Raw genomic sequence first — 22,960 nt, 5'->3', positions numbered from 1 at the left:
GAATTTATCTGACTCAGCACGTCTTTTTCTTTAACTCTAGTACTGAAACAAAATAGGCTGAACACTAATACCAGGTTTAACACCATTAATTTCAGCGAAATTTAAAACCTTTAATTTAAAATTTTGCTATGTAGCTATAATTATTTTCCTTTCCCATGAGTCTAAAAATATGTAACACACGACAAAAGAAATATCTTTCTTTATATTCCCCCCCCCAAACTGCTGCTCAGACGGTATAAAGGTTTGGGGAGCCAACTGTGATAACCAAAGGATTCGAATCCCAGAGAAGGCCCGTTTGTAACTGTCTGTCTCTGTTAAAGATATAGCTTGTGCAGTTTAATATCATAATCCTTATTATAATTTTATTTACAACCTCAATTTGACAAATAAATTTTTGTATGAAAACCCCATTCAAAAGTTATCTACAATTCCAAATGATAAGTATTGATATAAGGTAGATCTAAAACCACAAATAAACAGGTTTTATAAGACATATCTTAGTTCACCTCTTATCTATGTAACAATATGAACTGCACAGTTCAGAGTCGTAGCTAGGTTTTTCAGCGCCCAGGGACAACTGAAGATTTCGTGTCCCCTACTGCTTGCCAAGGATGGAAAACATTTAATTCTAAAATGTCGTAACATCAGTTTGGCGCCCCTTGGATTCTGCACCTGTGGACAGATGCCCCTCTCTGGCTACGCCCCTGGCACAGTTGTGCATCCAGCCATCTCAAGGAAAGTATTACCAACTCAATAGAAAAATCCAAAACCACCAGAACAGGGAGATGGCACCCAATCACGTGGCCTGGCATATAAGCATAGACAAAGACCCAACACATTCATTCTCTTTTCCCTTTAACAGCAATCATGCACTTAAGCCGAGCCCACATCTCTAAAACTATAAGCATTGTATTTATTACAATTACACTGATATTCAAATTCACTTTTACATATAAAAAAATAATGATATTTCTTTAAATCTCCAATCAATGTAATCCATTTTTGCAGGAAATGCGTGAAAACGAGCCTAATTAACATTATTTATTCAAAAATGATCAAATGGTTTCTGATATGCAAATCAAGGCATTTCAAGGCCTTATGCATACAGCCATCTGAGAGTCAATCGAGCAATTTGTGTAAAATAAATATCTGAGTGAATTTCTGAAATACAGTATTTGATTTCTGGAAATAAAGACTGATGGCTTTGAAGTACCATTTGAAGGAATCTGTGAAGTGGCAAATCATCAACCATTTAGAAGCAGGAAAAACAATACATCTATTGCTCAACAGTTGTGTTCAGAGCTCACAACTGTCACTGAAACTGTTGTGTCACAGCAAAATGTATACAGAAGTCTTAATGAAAAAAGGCTTCACACCAAAAAGACAAGAGGGATCATTTTAATTGATAGAAACAGCATCAGAACTGGAGTAAACACCAATGGTAGCAGGTTATCTTTACAGATAAGTCAAGGTTTAGTTCAATGCCTGTTTCTATACTTCTTTACATTTGGATACTGTCATGAATGTAAAATTTTCTTCTGAACATTAAGGAATGTGATTGCAATAAGGATGTGATGATATGAGAAGAAGAATAATCAATGGACATACATATGTGATAACACATTTTCAACAATGGATTTGCACTCGACCAGAAGTACTGAGATGAGGTTTTAGAACTTTATGAAAGACTTTTCAGAGATGCGTGTGGATTTGACTTTTTATTTATGGATGATAATGCTCATCCACATCGAGCAACATTCACTGATGAATTCCTTGAAATAGGAGACTGAGACAGTAAAATCTTCTGATCTTAACCTATGGACGTATGGAGCAAAAAAGCAGTTGCACAATATGAAGACCACATTGCTGGAGAAGAGGAACTTATTCCCAAAACTGTGGATAGCAACGCTGTTACCAGTACGAAAACATTTTGCAATATGTGTGTACAAGTCAGAGGAGAGCACATTCGATATTAAATTCATAAAGGCCTGAATTTTTTCCCTGGGTTATACTTTCTTTACCCCTCAACTTTTTTGTAACATATCATACCATTTTTATTGTTTCATACTACAGCTATCTATCATATGCAGTGCTCTTATTTTTTTTTTCCTCCTTTTCTTTTTATATTTTCATAAAACCATAGTCCAAAATTTTTTAGACATCCATGATTTCATGCACATAAAGATAATTTTAGACAGTGTACATAGCTGAAATGTATTTGCGGCCTATACGCTAACAGTTTGAGACTACTGATCTATGTAACAATCACTTTTCTTAGGAAAGAAACCTTGTCTGATTCAACTTCAACTGCAAATAGTCTCAAGTTTTTGGCCACAGTAAACTCTTATGTTTACTTTCAAACTTACATCCAGTATTTACTTGTAATTCAATTTCAATAAAACTGCTATTATGTAGTTTCTTTCATTCCATTGAAAGAGGAAGAAAACAACAAAAAATGTATTCAATAAAATAATTTAATTAACAATATTTACAGACAGATATATAACTTCTATCAGCAGACCATAGTTTCATTACTCAGCATATCCCTGAAATAAAATTATTTTTATCAATTGCACATTTTGAAAGACAAAACTTTCTTTCACTATTTAGTTTTAAATTAAAAATTAGATTACATTAGGCAGAATTCTCATCCATTTTTGACAATAAAAGTGAAACATACAAATTGAAATTTTTGAAGTTTTTGATAAAACAATGTAGGAAGGAACTGCAAAATTTTTACATCCCTAATTTCTCTCACAGAAATAATACATGTGTTTATTACCATGTCATTTCCCCTATGATTCCTCAGGGATATACTATTTATATCGTTTTAATTATGTTTAACTAAGACATTTTTTCAAAAATTACATATGAAAGTAAATTGAAATTCCATTTCAAATTTTTCGACATTTTGGAAAAGATTAAAAGACAGAGCATGTCTCCTTATTTATTTGTTCTTTTTTCCCTCCTGAATCAGAATAATCAAATAAATATAATTATAGGCATTCACAAGCAATGTCAAAAGAGAAATTAAAATTCCTTTGAAACCAATCTGAAGACACTTTTTAAAAATAAATTCAAATTATTTTCTGAAACATTTAATTTTGCTTAACTTCCTTCAAAATTACGATTTTCTTCATTTAAGACAGAAGTTAAGTTTCAGTTCATTAAAGTTAAACTATAAAGCCAAAATATACTGTATACAAATTAACTTTAAGATTCAAGCTAATCCATGCATTATGGAAATGAACCAGTCAAATAAGAGATATATGACTTAAGATATAGACCTTATTCATAAATTCTTTAAATTGACTAACGAAAATTGTATGCATGAAACATAGACATTTGACAGGAGGCATACTCTAAGGATGTCTATCTCTGTGATGGAGACTGCTCTCCAATTATATTAGGCAATGTAAGTGAGAGTATATTATGAATATATCAAACACCAACTAGTCTTTTCAAAGGAACATTCATTGCTGATACCAGACAGATTGCTGACACTTGAAAAGGGTGGTAATCAAACAAAAGGAAAAACACTGCATGAAAATAACATTCTAGTAGTGTTCAAACATTAAACAGATCCTAGTAGTGTTCAAACATTAAACAGAGAATCAAAATACACTGCATTCCATGGAGGTTTGACAGTCATCAACTATACCAGGTACTACAGTTATCACCTTGATCTCAGATAATGTGCTTCATTTGAGCCAGAGCACCACTGGCCCGCACATTAGGCTGTGCTACAGATGTGACACATCAACTATTTCATGCAGTACACATATATTTATAAGCTAAGAAAATTTTTATTCTCCAGGATGGTGTTGTGTGAGTTGATGGTAACTCCTTCATGGTGGGGGACATGCCATGTTAGAAGCACATCTGTTATGTTAGTGGTAAATGTAAAGTTGTTAATGTTAAGAGTTCTGTTAGAAATAAGGGGAAAGCTGTACACATCTTCTGTTAAGAGTAAATGTAACAGAAGTACATGTTATGTTAGGAGTCTTTCTTGATTGCAGCAATATACAAATTTCCTAATTGTAAACAATTTGATCTGCAATACTTCCTAAGTGCAGTGGCTTGTATGGGAGTCACAACGCTGACTCAGTGAACAATCTACAGCAGTGGTTCCCCTGCTTAATAATGAACTCTGTTCTAGAGACTCTCCAAATTTTTCACTGGCTCCTATCCTCCCTAGATTTAAATCCTAAATGGCATTTATAAAGCATTCAGTACACTTTACTAAATGGAACTATATTAAGAATGTCAAAATGCACCTGAGTTGGTATACCATCACAGATGACTAATAACTTATTAATTTTATGCGACATTGTATAGCTCTTTGAATGAGCACAATAGGAACACTGTATTAGCTGTGATTCAGTGTACATCTCAATTTTAATACTAGCATGTCCAGATGAATAGTATCAGAAGTGATTAAATTACACTATATAAAATATTTATATATTTTTCTGACTTATGATGTTGCAGAAGGAACCTTTCAAATATTTTTTGCCATATTACTAACATGCATGCAGCTAGCAGCTGAGTGGTAAAGGTGTTGAACTGGGAGTCAGTTTGGGGATCCGAATCCCAGCAAAGGGGTTGGCTGCATGGGCGTTTCCATGGTTTTCCCCATGTGTAACATGTATATGTGAGCCATATTTCCTTAGAAAGTCCTCCAGTAGGGCATCCCTCCCCTTAGGCAGATAACTTCTTGGCTGTAATTAAATATACCATACCATATATGCATGCACCAACAACTGGTAAAGTGCATGGGCCAGGCCTTAAAAATAAGTAGGATCAATAGCAATTTGACAAAATATAAACTTGCATAAGTATTGTAGCTAGATAAAATAGAATTGACTTCTCCTAGAATGCATTATGGAACCTTTTATTAAAAAAGCATACAATTCCAGGGTTTGTAACGGTCCTTACAAGTGCTTATAAGTCCTTATATTTGAAAATAAAATATAGAGGCCCTTATAGGTGCTTACTTTTTCTTTAAAGCCCTTATTTTTTTGTTTTTAGTGCTTATTTTTTACTTTTAGTGCTTTTTTTTTAATCCTTTGTTTTTAATGAACGCGCATTTTTCCCCCGTACCAAAGCCGAAACTAAATAAACAACTTTTATTCCTTACATGCAATGTCAGATGGTGAATCATACTCCCGAAAATTGCTTTCCCCCCTTCCTCTGCATTAACGTAACCTACAGTGGCGGCCAAAATTGTAGACACTTGTGGAAATTTTTATGTTTTTGAACTTTGTATGCTTATAGAAAATGTTGCGTTTCACAAAATGCAAACTTCTATATATAATTTTAAAGAGAATTTATTACTGAATTCAATACAAAACACGAATTTCAATTATTTGCAATGCAAAAAAAGTTCAACGATAATAGTTATTGATATACATTAGATAGTGATGATTGCAGTGAGTTATCAGTACTTAGTGGTTACCCTTTATTTTTTATTACAGCTTCCCATCGACGTTTCATTGAGCTGACAAGTTTTAAGCTCTTCAATCGTTATTACAGGATGCCAGGAAACAATTATAGCCTCAATTAGTTCCCTTTTACTTGATGGGCGCCTCATTCGGGCAAGAGTTTTCAAACGGTGCCACAAATGTTTGATAGGATTGAGGTCAGGACTGTTTCCTGGCCATGACAGCAATTTAATGCTCTTTGTACGAAACCACTCTTTCAATATCTTAGCAGTGTGGCAAGGAGCAGAATCCTGCTGAAAAATAAACGAAGCATTGTTGGAAAACAGATCTCTGATGGAAGGTAGAAGTTTTGGTTCTAGAATAGTATCAATGTATTTTCTGGCATTCAGTGTATCATTGATGACATGAAGGTGGCCAATACCATCTGCTGACGTGCATGACCAAATCATTACACTAACTGGGTTCTTCACAGTTGCTTGAATGCAGTCAGGATGTAGCTCTTCTCCTATTCTACGTTTTACATATTTTCGCCCATCACTACCGAATAACGATATCTTAGTTTCATTACTCCATATAACTTGTGACCACTGATCATCTTCCAATTAACGTGTTCCTTTGCCCACTGTATTTCTTTCTTTCTTTCTTTCTTTCTTTTTTTTTTTTTTTTGTTGCTGAAAATTAAGATAAGGCTTTTTTCGTGGAATTCTACCTCTCAGTCCAACATCTGTTAATCTTCTCCTGATTGTTCTTGAACTGACAGAAACACCAGCATCATTCAGATCACTTCTGATGGCCGCTTATGACATTTTTCTATCTTGGAGACATAGCCTTTTTATACTTCTGTCATCAATAGATGTGGTGCACCTTTTTCGGCCTTTTCCTTCTTTGTTTTTTATTGAATTTGTCTCCTGATATCGTAAACAAAACTTTCGGACTCCAGATGTAATCACTGAACCACCCACCTGTCTTGCAATTTCAGCATAGGTAACTGTGTTTTTTATTTATATTAAAGTACATATAACTTTTTTTGTATTGCAAATAATTGAATTTTGTGTTTTGTATTGAATTTAATAACAAATTATCTTTAAAATGATATATACAAGTTTGCATTTTGCAAAACGTAACATTTTCTATAAGCATACAAATTTCAAAAACATAAAAATTTCCAAAAGTGTCCACAATTTTGGCCACCACTGTATAGTGCGCGCGAGAGTACAGACAGGTGCACGTCGTTCTATTGGCCAAAGAATTGCGAAAGGTGCACTTCATTCTATTGGCCAAAGAATTGCGAAAACGTAGAAAATTCTGGTACATTCGGTATTCTTTTCCTCCCACCCAAATACTACACACGTTTGAATTTCTATCAAGATTTTAATAAATTTGTATTCTCGTTCCGCGTGGTCAGTTCATATTCGTGTTTATTATGATCGTTATGCTTATATTATGAGCATATGTATGAATATTTATAATAATATAATTGCAGTAACTGCTGAAGTATAGATAAACTTCAAAAAAAATGGGTGTGTTTTTACACAGATTAGCTTTCTAAGGAATAATATTCGGAATGGCTTAAATAAAAGGAAAGTAATCAAATAGTCAAAATAATTTCATTTTCTTTGCCAATACATTATACAGTGCGGAGGTTGGGAGTTTCTCCGCAAAATCTCTATTATTGAAGCTGCGGACTTTTTTTTTTTTTTTGTCACTGTCCAATCTGGATTGAATAGGACTAAAAGTTTTTGCGGTCTACCCAACTCAAACGAAGATTGATTCTATTCCAGAAATTTAATACAGTCTGTTGAAAATTAGAATCAGAAACACCCCAGATTAGTAAGTCTCTTTCTTTTCCTTTATTTAGTTCTTCTTTCTCGGAATACCAGCAGGTGTTGATTCCGATTGCGTAATATCACATATGGAAGAATTACCGCAATAACATTTGCGGTATTTTCCATTGATAATTAATTTTGATGTTCAGTCTGAGATTTGTTTATGAACACTTAAAAGAGTTTTACTGTGCTTTCTAAGCAGAATATTTCTCAGTTCCATTGGTTTTTATATGATGCACATATCGAAATGTCAAAATCATTTATTTACCCTAAATTTAAATCTAAAGAACGGCTACAATCTCCCCCACATCTCTTTTTCCAGTCACTATCTGGAAAATTCCGGAATTTCCGAGTATGCTGGTTAGTTAAGCTTTTACTGTTAAAGGATGACTGAATGAAGCAATTTCCCGTCTTCTGATTTCAGAAATGTGCCTCTTTTTTACTTAAATTACTTTGCTTGGGATATATGTAAAACTGTTATGCAATGAAAATTTAGAAAATGTTCAGAATTTTGATTTAAGTTAAATTATTTAAATATTAATGTGAGTGGAAAAATAAATTGTATTTATTATTAGGTGCCAAATGAATACAAGTAATATGGCTTATTATTATTTATTTTCTATATTTTCAACTGAAATATCATCATTAAATTTTGTAATATAGTTTAGTTCTGCATAGTTTTTTTTCCTCTCATTGTAAACTAATTCTGTAAATTGAACTGTCATTTAAAATTTAAAAAAAAAAAAAAAAAAAAGTTAATTGTTTTCCATTGTTGAGGTAATGCTCATTCTCTTAATAAATATTGCATTGCTCATATTTTAAATTACAAGTCTAATTTTTCTTTTAAGGTTATGCAGTTGTGTATAATGTAATTAGACATGTGATTATTTTTTCTTTAAAATGTGCTTGAAAAGTGCTTATAGGTGCTTATTTTTTTAACTAAAATGTGGCTATGAACCCTGAATTCATATCCAATAAATGAAAAATTCCATAAGTATGCGATATCCAATTTCCAGAGATACCAGATATCTTGGAGAGCCCTTTTACAACTGTTATACTTTACAGGAATTTTTCCTTATGAAGCTGTATCAAAAACCATTTGCATTAAAAGAAGACAAATTTCAGTACTTAAAAACTAATAAAACAAGTACTCTGTTTAACAGTATCAATTCAATATGGTTTAAACATTACACAATGAGATCAAGTTGCTTGTCATGCCTACAAAAATTCCGTACTGAAATTCATCAACACATATACGGATTGAAATAAATATTTTCCAACCAATTATTGTATTATATCAAATATCCTTTAATTGGAAATTTTGAACCGGGCATTTTACGTTTAGATCCTACACTTTACACTATTCTTAGCGTGATACCAATTTTTCAAAATAGCCGTTGTTTCTGCATTCTCCATTCTTCTGTTTTTCCATTTATATCTGATAGGGAATTTCACCATCAGCTCACATTATTAAATTATGAATTACACAATAATGTTCTCATATTTAAAAGTGCCACATTATTTAAAGCCTTTCAAAAAATTGTAATTTAAATATTTCTGAATAAAAAAGTATCTTAAGTTACAAAATCAATCTCTGATGAATATCTGACTTTTTATAAATCTTTTAGTAATTTTAAGATCATACTAATAGCTAATTCTTTTTAATGCAAAACATACCTTTCCTTTTTTCTTTTTGAAGACATGCAGGTATTCACATCAGCTGCTCTTTTCTTTTTTACACCATCAGACACAACAGACATTGAATTCCATATCTTTTCCTCCTCTTCATCAACAATGTCTATGGCTTTTGGTTTTGAAACTTTCTCGGTCTTAGTATTTTCCAACGGAGGCTTAAGATTTGTTTTAAGCAAAAGGCAGTTGAGTCTTGTTTTCAAATAAATCTGCATAAGTAGTTAAAAAAAGGTAGTCTCTCATTAATTTTTTTTTTTTAAAGAAAGTACAGTTCTTTCATTACAAAAATAAATAAATAAATAAACTACATTTATTTTAGAAGTTAGTAAACATTTATACTAAAGTAAATACTGCCAATCAAGTGATACGCTTAATTTAGTATTAATAACTTTTCTTTTATGTAAACCTGATATGTACTAAGGCAAGTTAGATTTTGTAAAGTAAGATTAAAATTTGGAGCCTGTTTTCTTGTAGAACAACAAGCAGTTGTTCTACAAGGCAGGCTGAAGGACTGGTTATACTGATGCACATTTTCAATGCTGAAGGACTGGTTATGCTGATTGATGCACACACTCAAAACCTTAAAAGACTGTGGAGTTCATCAAAATAGTACAATAAAAGACTATATAAATAATAAAATATACAATAAAGTGAAGCACATAAGCCATTCAAATTCGCATTTAAGTCAGTTATGTGGCATTGAGTTCATAAAGAAAGTGTTAATTTTGTCACTATTTTATATTTGTTTTATGTATTTTTGACTGCTGGAATGATCAGAACTAATTTAGTCAGATAATTTCAACAAAATGTGTTTGTTTCAAACACATTTTGTTTTCCAAAATAAATATTACAAGCAAACTGAGGGATTAGCCATGGGAAGCCCCCTCAGTCCCATCCTGGCTGATATCTACATGCATTATTATGAATCAAAATTGTTTGAAACTTTAAAATTCCCGGCATGGTTCCGCTACGTAGACGATACTTTTACCCTGTTTGAAGGTAATAAAGATGATTTGAATAAAGTTCTTTCAACAATGAATTCTATTGATCCTGCTATTCAGTTCACTTTTGAACTTGAGACTTGCAATTCTCTTCCGTTTCTCGACATTCTGGTCACACGTAACATATCCAACTTCAGTACTACAGTTTACCGTAAACCTTCATCGGTTTGCCTTCCACCACACTTTAAATCATGTCATCCGACTAAACAAAAGTTAGCTTCATTTTATTCCTATGTTTTCCGTGCTCTTCAAGTTTGCTCCTCCAAAAAGTGAATCCTCCCTTGATGAAGAACTAAATTATTTAAAAGCTATAGCTATTGACAGGGGATTTTCACCCAACATTATTAATCAAGCAGTTAAAAAATTCTCATCTCAACACACTAAAAGCCACACTCTTATTTTAGGAGATTATAAAAATTCTGTTGTCATTCCCTTCTTTCCATCAATTAGCTATAAAGTTGCACATATTTTGCAGAAATTTAACTTTCGGGTTGTTTACTCTCCCATCAATAAAATTCCAACTTCTATACTCAAGGACCCCATTCCGGATATGAATTCCTGGGGTATTTATAGGATTCCTTGCCAGTGTGGTTTAATTTACATTGGCCAAACTAAGAGAGCCTTAAAATTTCACGTCAAACAACATGAGGCATATGTTAGAAAAAAAGAAACACAGAAGTCTTCTGTTGCTCAGCATTGTTGGTCCGAAAATCACACTTTCAATTTTTCTGCTGCCAAAATTATTCAAAAAACATCTTCCATTGGAGAACTGGATTTTCTAGAGGCATTTCACATTCATAAAAATCTTTCTGTTCTAGTTAACGATCCTAATTCCAATCCAAATTTGCCTTCGGCTTTTAGAGAAATTATGTTTTAGTTCTGGTTTCGCCAACAGATGGCGCCACTTGCTTATTCTTGTCCATGCTTTCTTATCTTATCTAAACATTATTTCCTATCTTGTTCATTTGCGGTTTTGCAGCTGAAGATGATGGTTCGGTAAAACCATCGAAACTAGTCCTGTGAAAATTTTTTAAATATAACGCTGATTTTTGTTGTTTGACTTCTGAATTAGTATTTATTCGGCGTGTTATTGTGTCTTAATTATCAATCAATTCACATAGATACTCGAAGTCATTTCTTGAACAGATTCATTTCACAACTGGCTAGTATTTTTGTATACAACATGATGAAATGACTTGTTTTTGTAGTATAATATGTATTTACCTCTAAAAAATGAATAATGAAAAAGGCCGATTTAAAAATGTTGATACAACTAGCTTTAATTACATTGATTTCGTGTTATTTTTTATTACATTTCAGTCAAGAAGAATTTTACTGTATTAGAATGCCAAGTATGAAAATGAAAACATCCAAAAATGGCAATAACCTGAACCTCTAAACTTAAACAAGCATGAAAAAACACTTAAACGGGTTTGTAAAAAGATGGAAGAAGTGAATTACTTATTTATCGCAAAATATCTTCTATTACCAACTTCTTGACAGGAATTTCAAATGGACAGATGTCAAATGGCTGCATTTCGCAAGGGCACAAATGACTATGCCTTATCTGAAGTGACAGAAAGTAATTCACTCAGCCTTTGCTTACCATCACAGAGTTCAGGCCAAGGCTGTGGAGTAAGAGTCATGGAGTCGGAAGTCAAAGGAGTTAGGCAGTTTTAGAAGTTCTGACAAGAAAGCCCCAACAAGAACCTCAAATTTACTGAGGCACATAGCACGCTTACATCCACAAATTTTTGATAAAATTGTGGAAAAGAAAAAGGCATGTGCAACAGAAAAAAAAGACATCAGGACCTTGTACTCCTACTGGTGGATAAGCTTACCTCATTAGATTTTTCACTATAGACAAGATAACTATAACTGCTGAGAGCTGTAAAAAAAAACTTAACTTAGTAGTACAAAATTGTGTATCTCTGAATGTCAAATGGCTGCAAGAACCTCAAATTGAAACAAGAACTGCTATTCCGCACCCTGCATTCCAAGGACTTAATGGCAAAATAACAATGAAACCTGGGATTTCATAAGACAGGGAAAGTGTCCAAAAACTTATTCGCAATGACACTATGAGAGAGAAACAAAATTTGAAAAATGACCTCAGAGGGAAGTTCATACACATAAAAGATGGATGCAGCTACCAGACACAAAGTGCACTATTTTGCAATTAATGCTAGATTTATTAATGATGATTGAGTGATCGCTACAAAGACGCTGGCAGTAAACAATAGTAAAGCTCATCACGATAGCCATTATCTCCATAAATTGACTGAAGGGGTTTCAAAAGAGTTTGAAATTAGGAAAGAGCAGATTATATGTATAGTTACTGATAATGCATCCAATATGGTTAAAACAATAAATGAAGATGAAGAAATTGTTACAATACATGAAAAAAAGGGCTGCTTTAGATATTGAAACTTTTCAAAAATATTCATATGAAGCTTTAGATGATGTTGCTGAAGAGGCATCAAAACTCTGCCAAATCCAGCAAATGCGTTTTGCAGTTCACACTTTGCTGGGTTGATGGAACCTCATTGCTGAATTTAGGCAAGCAGTAATAGCAGCAAGAACTCCCAAAATTGATGCCATTCTTAGGAGGTGAGCAGGAAAAGGAGCAATTATTGATCAAGCAACGCAATGGTGAAGTACATATTTGATGATAAAGAGGTTGTTAGAATTAAGAACTTTTTTTAGAAAGAGTAGATAACTCTAATGTTTCACTAACAGAAAGGCTGTGGAATAATCTTGCTGAAATGGACTCTTTTTTTCTACACAGTATATAGCAAAAAAAAAAAAAAAAAAAAAAAAAAAAAAAAAAAACCCTACATTCTGAAGAATTAACAGAAGGCTTGTTTCTGCGACAATGGAAGAATGTAACATTTGTTCTTTCTGAAATGGGAGGACTTAACTGCAGAAGGAATCATTTCCTCAATGAAGAAAAGAGAAACTAGTTTGCTAGACAATGAGATTTTGCTGAGTTCAACATATGTTGATACAAAACACCAAATTTTGGTAGATTATGAACAAATTAAAAAGGCAAAGAAAGCCATCCATGAACTTTCATATTCTCAGAACATTTGGAGTATTCAAATCAGCAGCGTTAAACTGCAGACACTAAAACTGAGTCTGTATCATCCTCTTCCAATGATGAATTAGGTTTTGAGAAATACACTGGTTATCATAAATTAAGCAAAAATCACGATTACTGAAAAAGTTACATGTAGAATTTTATGAAATTTACCCAATATACAACACATAGTAAGGTATAAAATAGCATAAAAATAAATTATGGTAGTATAGAAATTAGCACATGTATAAAATGAACAAATTGAAGGTGTCAGTTTGCTATAGGAAAAGTACCTTCAATAGGGAATATGGTCGCCTCTAGAAGCAATGCAGCACATACAGTGATGCGTGATGCTTTCAATTATGCGTTCTATAAGTTCCATAGGAAGTGAGAGCTATTGCTCTTGCAAAGCTGTTGCAAGGGCGGCAAGGGTCTGAGGGAGCAGACTGAGAGCAGCTAGACGTCTCTCTAAAGCATCCCAAACGTGCTCGATAGGATTCAAGTCCTGGGATCGAGCTGGCCATTCCATGCGCATAATTGTTTCCTGTTGAAGATAATCATCTACGATGTGAGCCCTGTGTAGTCTTCAGTTATTGTCCTGTAACAGGAAAGCATCACCTATTGCCCAGGCACATGGGCACACATAAGCATCAAGGATGTCATCTCTATAAACCGGAGCATTCACGGTTTCCGATGGAAAGACATGGAGGTCTGTGTGTCCACCCAAAGAGATGCCACCCCAAACACAGACACTGCCTCTTCCGTATGAATCTCTTTAACGGATGATAACGGGTTCCAGGTTCTCTCCACATCAAATAACGTCTACTATCACTTTCTAGACTAAATCTGGACTCACCCGTAAAGAGAACAGCCCTCCACTGGTCAAGCGTCCAGTGGACATGTTGTCGTGCCTACTGAAAATGGTCCCTCCTATGGCGTGACGTGAGCGGCACGCAAATGGCTGGTCGTCTCGCATACAGACTACCTTCGCGAAGCGTTCTACGCACAGTTGACGTTGACACCAACCTTCCAGTGGCTGCAGCAAGGGAGGATCTAATAAGAGTCAGTCATCAGCGCTCGTCGTAACAGTTGGCCGTCCTTGGCTGAACCTTTCAAACCACAGATTGGCCTCCTGAGGCCGAATCTGTGATTTGAAATCACCTCCAAAGTCTATGAACCACAGAAGGACTCACATTTAGCCATCTGGCCACTTCTGTTTGACTTTATCCTGCCTCTAGTCTCCCAATGGCTCTCCATCGTAGTTCTGCAGGCAAATGTTGCCTGGACGTCATTGTTAGGAATTGGCTATCTCAAATTTCTGATGTCACTATCACAGTGAAATATGTGGGCTTGCTCTCAAACATGGACTTTTATTCTCCTCCCAGATGACGTATTCTGAGTGCAGCGCCACTAATTTGCACATTGCAGTTTTACTCAGCTACTCTTACTTGACAACATATTCAAATTTTACACGGTTTGACTTATTTTTTAGGGAGTTATCGCTATTTTTGTGATTTTTCCTTAATTTATGATAACCAGTGTATTTGGATAATACTGAAAAGGCTAAGGTAAAGCGAATGAAAATAAAGAATCAAAAGCCTTTATCTATAAAAATATACAAAAAAAAAAAAAAAAAAAAAAAAAAAAAAAAAAAAAAAAAAAAGGATTTCTGCACAGCCCTTGAAGAAATGTGACCACTCTTGCAAGATACTTGTACAAATCTATCCTGAAATTTAAAAGTAGCCCTAACAGTAACAACTCAATTTATTGTGGAAAGACTATTCTCAGTTCTGAAGTTTATCGATTTGGATCTACGGTCCTCTACCAAAGGACCAGAGCTATACTGTTTTTTAGAAATTACTAATGTCAGTTTTTCCATTTCATAATAAATGCTAATTAATATAAATAATTTGCTATGACATCATCATTATTATTTTTGTTTTTCTGTAGCATCTATTACTTCTTTTATATGCAAAAAAAAAACAAGCTGAATATTATCAAAGACCTTGTTATAGATTTTTGCAATTTTAAATTCTCTACCAATAACAAGTACAATAAATATTACTGCAAAATCAACTTCCTACATCCAAATTATGACAATATTCAGTTCAGCAAGATTTTCAGAAAATGTCAACAACAATTTCTAGCTACTAAAGTACAAATCTCAGCAGCTTTCAAGTATCAAAAACCTCTTAGCAAATTGCTAATTAACCACCATGATCTAGCTTCTACAGCCCATTGATACTGCAAAGAGCTTCAATACAAAGACCATGTAGACAAATTTCATAAACATATCGTTACTGGCAATTTAACCATAGTTCAAAACCAGCTTTAATGGCAAAAATCACAGTTTTAATAGTTTCGAAAAAAATCTTGATGTGTTCATAGTTAAAACTAGTTACAAATTAAATATTCTAAATTCTACCTTTATGGCTTGGAAACATGAAGTGTTAGAAACATTGAAGCAAAGAATTCGAAGGATTGAATTTAACAGCAATTTACCACAGAATTTTCTCAATCCTCTATTGCAAGATTTGAAACAAAAATTCATAATAACCAAAATTGACAAAGCTAGTAATAATTTCAGCATTATTTAAAATTTTTTTTATGTCTCAATTAGTATTGAACTGAATTACACCATTTCTTAACTTACCAATACACAAGAAAATGTCATTGGAAAAAAGCTAAAAGCAATTCATAAAATACTACAAATTTCACAACCATCTAACTACAATAGATTAGCAAATCTATATGCTCTTCCTAAATTCTATAAAACACCACTTAAATTTAGATTTATAGCAAATGACCCAAATAATTATGAAAAGAATATAGATTACATATTAAAAAATCTGTATTTTAATTCATCAACAAGTTAACAAACAACACAACTATAGTTGGATTACTTATAATAATGCTCCAGTTCTCAACAAATTTAAAAGTTTAGAAATCAAGAACATTAACTGCTATGACTTTGAAAGCCTTTATACTTCTCTACCATTAGAAGACATTTTTACTAGTTTAATGACACTTCCACAACTTTTTCTTCACATGCTGAACATCCTTTGAATTGAAAGATGGAAAACTTACCTGAATTGTGCATTATTTAATAACTGCATTAAATTCAATAATAAGATCTTTCAGCAGGTGAAAGAAATACCAATGGGAGCAAACAGTTCTACACAGATATGTAACCTATTTCTTTTTGCTTATGACTATAAATTCAAACTCAGTTTGAATAATAATAAATTAAAGTATTTTGCAAATACATTTAGATACATTGATGATATTATAACTTTCAATAATAATTCTGTTTTTGAACAATTCAAAATTTATCCAAATAATTTAACACTTAATAAAACTAATACTAATCAAGATACTATCGAATATCTAGACCTACTCATAATTAAACACAGCAAAATTAAATTATATGATAAAAGGAGGAATTTCCAGTTTAATACTATTAAACTAATTAATTGGAACTCTAATATTTCTAGAAAAATAAAAGATAACACTTTTTATAGCCAAATAATCAGAATAAAAAATTCTGAATAAAATGAAATAAAATGTTCTGAAATAGAAGATTTAAAGGAAGAAATAATAAAGCTAATTAATGTTCAAGTTAATAATAATTTTTTTACTCTTTATGGTATGATAACATTACCTTAAACCTTAACTGGAGGGTAATGGAGGATATTGAAGAGTTAAGGGATTCTTGTAAATATTTGTAAAAATGTATATAATCAATACTGGATTCTTTCCTTTTACTAATGAAGTGCCAACTCTTTTCAAAAGTCTCAATTATAGCCTCAATTGAGTGAAGATTTTTATCTTTTTCTAATTTTCCTTAGTTTTTGGCCAGTATTTAATAAGTTTTAACTAAACATATTGAAATACAGTTTTAATAAATTAAGACTATTACAATAAATTTCTTACTTTAATTAAAACCATTTTTTTTAAATTTTCAAAATTAAAATTATTTTTATTTCAAAAACATTTTTGGTTTTTTACAATCCTTAATAATTTGCAATCATTTTTTCACATTACAGTTAGCATTTTTACAATACTTCACAGTTACCGGGGGGGATTCCTCCTTCCCCCCTGCAACAGTTCACACATTTTACATTACTAAATGTTTATAGAATAGGTTTTTAAATAGATCTAGCAGATAGCAGCTTAACACTCAACTTTATATTAGCGTCCTCTATTTATATAGTTAGAAGAAACACACTACTTAACATCACTTAGTTTGGCATGCTGCTCCACTCTTCAGTGCAAATTCAGTTGGTAAGTTAAATTAAAACTTACTTTTTACTTGCCTTTACAGTATTATTTCTGTATTTTTTACAAATAGCACCTAGTTTCTTTTTGATTTATTTGCATAATTCATGTCAGGGATGTTTTTTGTAGGCTATTACAATAAATTTCTTACTTTAATTAAAACCATTTTTTTTTAATTTTCAAAATTAAAATTATTTTTATTTTAAAAACATTTTTGGTTTTTTACAATCCTTAATAATTTGCAACCATTTTTTCACATTACAGTTAGCATTTTTACAATACTTCACAGTTACCGGGGGGGATTCCTCCTTCCCCCCTGCAACAGTTCACACATTTTACATTACTAAATGTTTATAGAATAAGTTTTTAAATAGATCTAGCAGATAGCAGCTTAACACTCAACTTTACTTTATATTAGCGTCCTCTATTTATAAAGTTAGAAGAAACACACTACTTAACATCACTTATTAGTTTGGCATGCTGCTCCACTCTTCAGTGCAAATTCAGTTGGTAAGTTAAATTAAAACTTACTTTTTACTTGCCTTTACAGTATTATTTCTGTATTTTTTACAAATAGCACCTAGTTTCTTTTTGATTTATTTGCATAATTCATGTCAGGGATGTTTTTTGTAGGCAAGAGTTTCGAAATTACTCTTACTCGTTGTGCCCATGTCTCGTACGGGCAACCAATACGAATAAATTTTGTCATGCCTGTATCACACACAGGCTCTGTTTTTGCAATAAAAAGGTCAAGGAATACCAATTTTTATCGTGCCTGTATCAATTCTAATTACACAGATGGCAGCACAACACTTGTAAGTTGATTACATAACAGTAGCATGTAGATGCAAAATATTGCTTCCGTTAGAACATATTTTGAAAGGATGCAGTTTCAGTGGTCATCACTTTTTTGTGTTTTAATGTTTGTAAAATGAATAGTTCAAGTGAACAAGAAGATTTAAGTCTTGAAGAATCGGGAAGTGATTCAGAAGGCAGCTTTTTTTAGATGTTTTTGATTCTGACGATAGTGACGATCTCGCGCAACTTTACCAGGGCACCAGTGGAATCAAATTATGTCGGATGTCCCAGATATTTGTCCTCCACGTTTTCAGTTCAAATTGTTTAAAATTGAACTGAAAATTGTTTAAAATGTGAATATTTCATTTTAAGCCAGTTTTACAATATTAGGAACATTTAATAAATGATGAAATAGTTGATGCAATTGTAAAAGAGACTAATCATTATGCTGAGCAATCAAGTAATGTTGTTGGGAAAAGAAAACTGAAAGGTAGAAGAGAATTGAAACCTGTATCGGCACATGAAATCCATTTGTTCCTTGCACTTTCAGTTTTACAAGGTATTGTAAAAAAAACCTGAAGAAAGCATGTATTGGACTAAGAAAACATCAGTAAAAACTCCTTTTTCCCCGTAAGATAATGTCATATAATCGATACCGTGAAATAAAAAAATACTTGCATTTTGTAAACAATGATTCTTATGATCCAGAAAATCATCCTAGCCCAAAACTCTACAAAATTTGGCCTATCTGTGAGCATCTGAATAAAGTATATCAAAAAAACAATTACTCCAGAAAGAGATATTACCATAGATGAAACGCTGATGTTGTACAAAGGACGTTTATCCTGACACCAATACATACCCTTGAAAAAAGCAAAATTTGGTATCAAAACGTACATGCTAAGCAAATCTAGTTCTGGTTATATATGGTCATTTATCATATATACCGGGAAAGGTACTTTGTTTCATCCTAAATTCCAATCTCTCTCGGTACCTTCACAAGTTGTTATGACTCTGATGATGCCATTATTGAAACCAGGTTACTGCACCAACTTAGATAATTATTATACTTCACCAGAATTACATAATATCCTTTAGACTTACCAAACAGATGTGGTTGGAACTGTTGGACAAAACAAAAAAGATTGATTTACCTTTAGCATTTAAAATTTAAAAACTGACGAAGTTATATCATTTAGACACGGCAAAATCCTCACTCTCAAATGGAAGGACAAAAAGGAAGTAACAATGTTATCATCTTTTCATGATTCTGAAACTGTCGAAGTAATGACCCAAAGTAAAAAACTGAAAACAAAACCAAAGGTAGTAATTGACTTCAATAAAACAATGGGAGGTGTGTTTTCCCATTGTTTTATTGAAGTCAGTGTTTTCAATTATATAGTTTATAAGCGTTCAAGTTTATAAGCGTTTTCAATGCTTATAAAAAGTTTATAAAAAAGTAGGTGGAAAAAAGTCACATCTCAAGTTTTGACTGGATTTAATCAATGAAATAATTGACAAATACCATACTTTTATCAGTTTTTCAAGACGAGGTCATCTATGGAGTAAACACCATCAAATCGTTTATTTGAATGACATTTTTTAGAACCTATACCACCTACAACAAAAAAAAAAAAAAAAAAAAAAAAAACTTCCAGAAAATGTAAAGTGTATTCATAAAAGAAGAATGCAAATGGAAAACGAATTAGGAGAGAAACAAGGTATTATTGTAAAGCTTGTAATGTAGGACTGTGCATACCATGTTTCAAATTTCACCATATCCAGAAAAATTATTAATTTTTGAAAAATATTACAGTTATTATTGATGTTGAATAAAAGCCTCACCATTTGCATATACTAGTGTGTGTTATTTAAATGTACATGATTTCTCTCTCAAATTTACATGTAATCTTAAATGCCTGTATTCAAGCTTTCCTCGCTGCTTGGGTGTAAGAGGATAGACAAATATAAAGTAAAACAAGGTAAGTTAATAAAAAATTTTACATATTTTAAAAATACTGTATAATTTAATGAAAAATATAGTATTTTTTATATAAATTTATTTTAAATTTCATAAGCATTAAAAACATTAATAAAAAATTCATGATTTTTGAATAAATTTTGCGACAAGTAAGAGGTTAATTAATTATTCCAGTCTATTAAATTATTCCAGTCTTTACTTGCTAATTTCTCGAAATTCCAATTGTTTAAATTTCTTTTTAGTAATTGACAACATTTGTTTTTACTTTCGGTTTTGAATTTTCCTTTTACCCTTGCCTACATGGACGACGAAACACGAATTGAATAATTGAACAGTTAGGTTTGAAGGCAACTTCCCCTTGATAAGTCTGTCTCCTGCTTGCTCAACAATTATTCAATTATACATTTTTATAAATTTTTAGGATTAAAAAATTTATTGGAATTATATATTATACATTTATTATATATACATAGATTTTGATACTTGCACTCGATTTACATATGCTCTCAGAATTTAAATGATATTGTACTGTAGATTAGTTTGCAGCAATAATTAATCATATATTTGTAATTCAATTTCATTTAAAATTTACTTTAAATTTGCTTTTTGCAAATAGAGAATGTTTGTTAAATTCAAATTATTTAAATTTAATTTAACTTTACTATATTCTTTTAAAACAATTATTGTTTATATACAGTGGTGGTGAAAATTGTGGACACTTTTGGAAATTTTTATGTTTTTGAACTTTGTATGCTTATAGAAAACGTTATGTTTCACAAAATGCAAACTTGTATATATTATTTTAAAGAGAATTTATTACTGAATTCAATACAAAACACAAAATTCAATTATTTGCAATACAAAAAAAGTTAAACAATAATAGTTATCGATATACATTACATAGTGATGATTGCAGTGAGTTATCAGTACTTAGTAGTGTACCCTTGATTTTTGATTACAGCTTCACATCGAAGTTTCATTGAGCTGACAAGAGTTTTAAGCTCTTCTTTCATTATTACACAATGCGAAGAAACAATTATAGCCTCAATTAGTTCCCTTTTATTTGATGCGCGCCTCATTCGGACAAGAGTTTTCAAACGGTGCCACAAATTTTCGATAGGATTGAGGTCAGGACTGTTTTCTGGCCATGACAACAATTTAATGCTCTTTGTACGAAACCACTCTTTCGATATTTTGGCCATGTGGCAAGGAGCAGAATCCTGCTGAAAAATAAACGAAGCATTGTTGGGAAAGAGATCTCTGATGGAAGGTAGAAGTTTTGGTTCTAGAATAGTGTCAATGTATTTTCTGGCATTCAGTGTCCCATCGATGACATGAAGGCGACCAATACCATCTGCTGACATGCATGACCAAATCATAACACTAACTGGGTTCTTCACAGTTGCTTGAATGCAGTCAGGATGTAGCTCTTCTCCTATTCTAAGTCTTACATATTTTCGCCCATCACTACTGAATAACAATATCTTAGTTTCATCACTCTATATAACTTGTGACCACTGATCATCTTCCAATTAATGTGTTCCTTTGCCCAGTGTAGTCTTTTTTTTTTTTTTTTTCGTTGCTGAAAATTAAGATAAGACTTTTTTCGTGGGATTCTACCTCTCAGTCTAACATCTGTTAATCTTCTCCTGGTTGTTCTTGAACTGACAGAAACACCAGCATCATTCAGATCACTTCTGATGGCCGCTGATGACATTTTTCTATCTTGGAGACATAGTCTTTTTATTCTTCTGTCATCAATAGATGTGGTGCACATTTTTCGGCCTTTTCCTTCTTTGTTTTTTATTGAATTTGTCTCCTGATATTGTAAACAAAACTTTCGGACTCCAGATGTAATCACTGAACCACCCACCTGTCTTGCAATTTCAGCATAGGAAAGACCACTTTCTCGTACGACAATAATATTACATCTCTTTCTAGGTGTCCAATCTACTCTTTTATTTGATGTCATTGCTTCTTGACTAAATATTAAAAATTTTTACAAAAATTCCTACTTGTAATTGCAGTGTATAAGAAACAGGTCCTTCTTCTACAGAACAAAGCAAAATAATGAATTGTTTCAAATGTAAACATGATGTCAGCTTCTACTGGCAGTTACTAAAATTTGATTGGTTCTCAGAACAAGAACAGTGATTGGCCAGGAAAGCTAGACATTACAAACTACTTCATAACTGTGTTTTTTATTTATATTAAAGTACCTGTAACTTTTTTTGTATTGCAAATAATTGGATTTTTGTGTTTTGTATTGAATTCAGTTATAAATTCTCTTTAAAATGATATATACGAGTTTGCATTTCGCGAAACGTAACATTTTCTATAAGCATACAAAGTTCAAAAACACACAAATTTCCAAAAGTGTTCACAATTTTGGCCATCATTGTATATATATGTATGTGTGTGCGTGTGTGATATTTTGGCAGTTCTGAAACTCAGCATCAGAGTTCAAGCATGCTTTTAGCAGAGTGGTAAGGCGATATCCAAAGAAGACACACAGAGGAATTTCACATTTAATTGTACATATTTATTTACTTCAAATAGCAGATCAATTTCCTTTTCCGACTTTTTATTAATTATTAAGTTTTCCAAATTACCTATTCAATAATGATTAAATTTTGACTTTCTGCATCATAACATTCTAACAAAGAACAGAAGGAAGGACAGAGCAGGGCGAAGTATAGCACAGGCGGAGAGGCGAGCTTCTGACGCAAAATTGTGTGCATTTGTTATTTATAGTAGCGGTTACGTAATAGGCTAGCAAATTCTAGAAGGTACTGGTCTAGGGTAAAGATCCTGAATTGCAGAAAGTTAATTAAAGGTTGCCTGTTCGTGAAGAGCAAAGC

General features: G+C 32.4%; 1 protein-coding gene across 1 annotated transcript in view; it reads right to left on the bottom strand.

Annotated features, from left to right (window-relative positions):
- Positions 1 to 2,456: 2,456 nt before the first annotated feature.
- Positions 2,457 to 22,960, bottom strand: part of l(2)k09848 (WD repeat domain 74 lethal (2) k09848) — a 44,889-nt gene continuing 24,385 nt past the window's right edge. The window contains exons 8-9 of the mRNA XM_085814160.1: positions 8,948 to 9,171; positions 2,457 to 2,546 (exon numbers count right to left, since the gene is read on the bottom strand). Coding sequence (XP_085670286.1) covers positions 2,513 to 2,546; positions 8,948 to 9,171 — 258 coding nt within the window. The 3' untranslated portion in view covers positions 2,457 to 2,512. The remainder of the gene's footprint in view (positions 2,547 to 8,947; positions 9,172 to 22,960) is intronic.

This window comes from Stegodyphus dumicola, chromosome 3 (assembly GCF_044657685.1).
Source record: "Stegodyphus dumicola isolate Sdum_Otavi_A_Nest chromosome 3, ASM4465768v1".
In the NCBI taxonomy this organism is placed as follows: Eukaryota; Metazoa; Arthropoda; class Arachnida; order Araneae; family Eresidae; genus Stegodyphus; species Stegodyphus dumicola.
The sequence above is the reverse complement of the archived record's forward strand: the minus strand, read 5'-3'. Positions and strand labels throughout refer to the sequence as shown.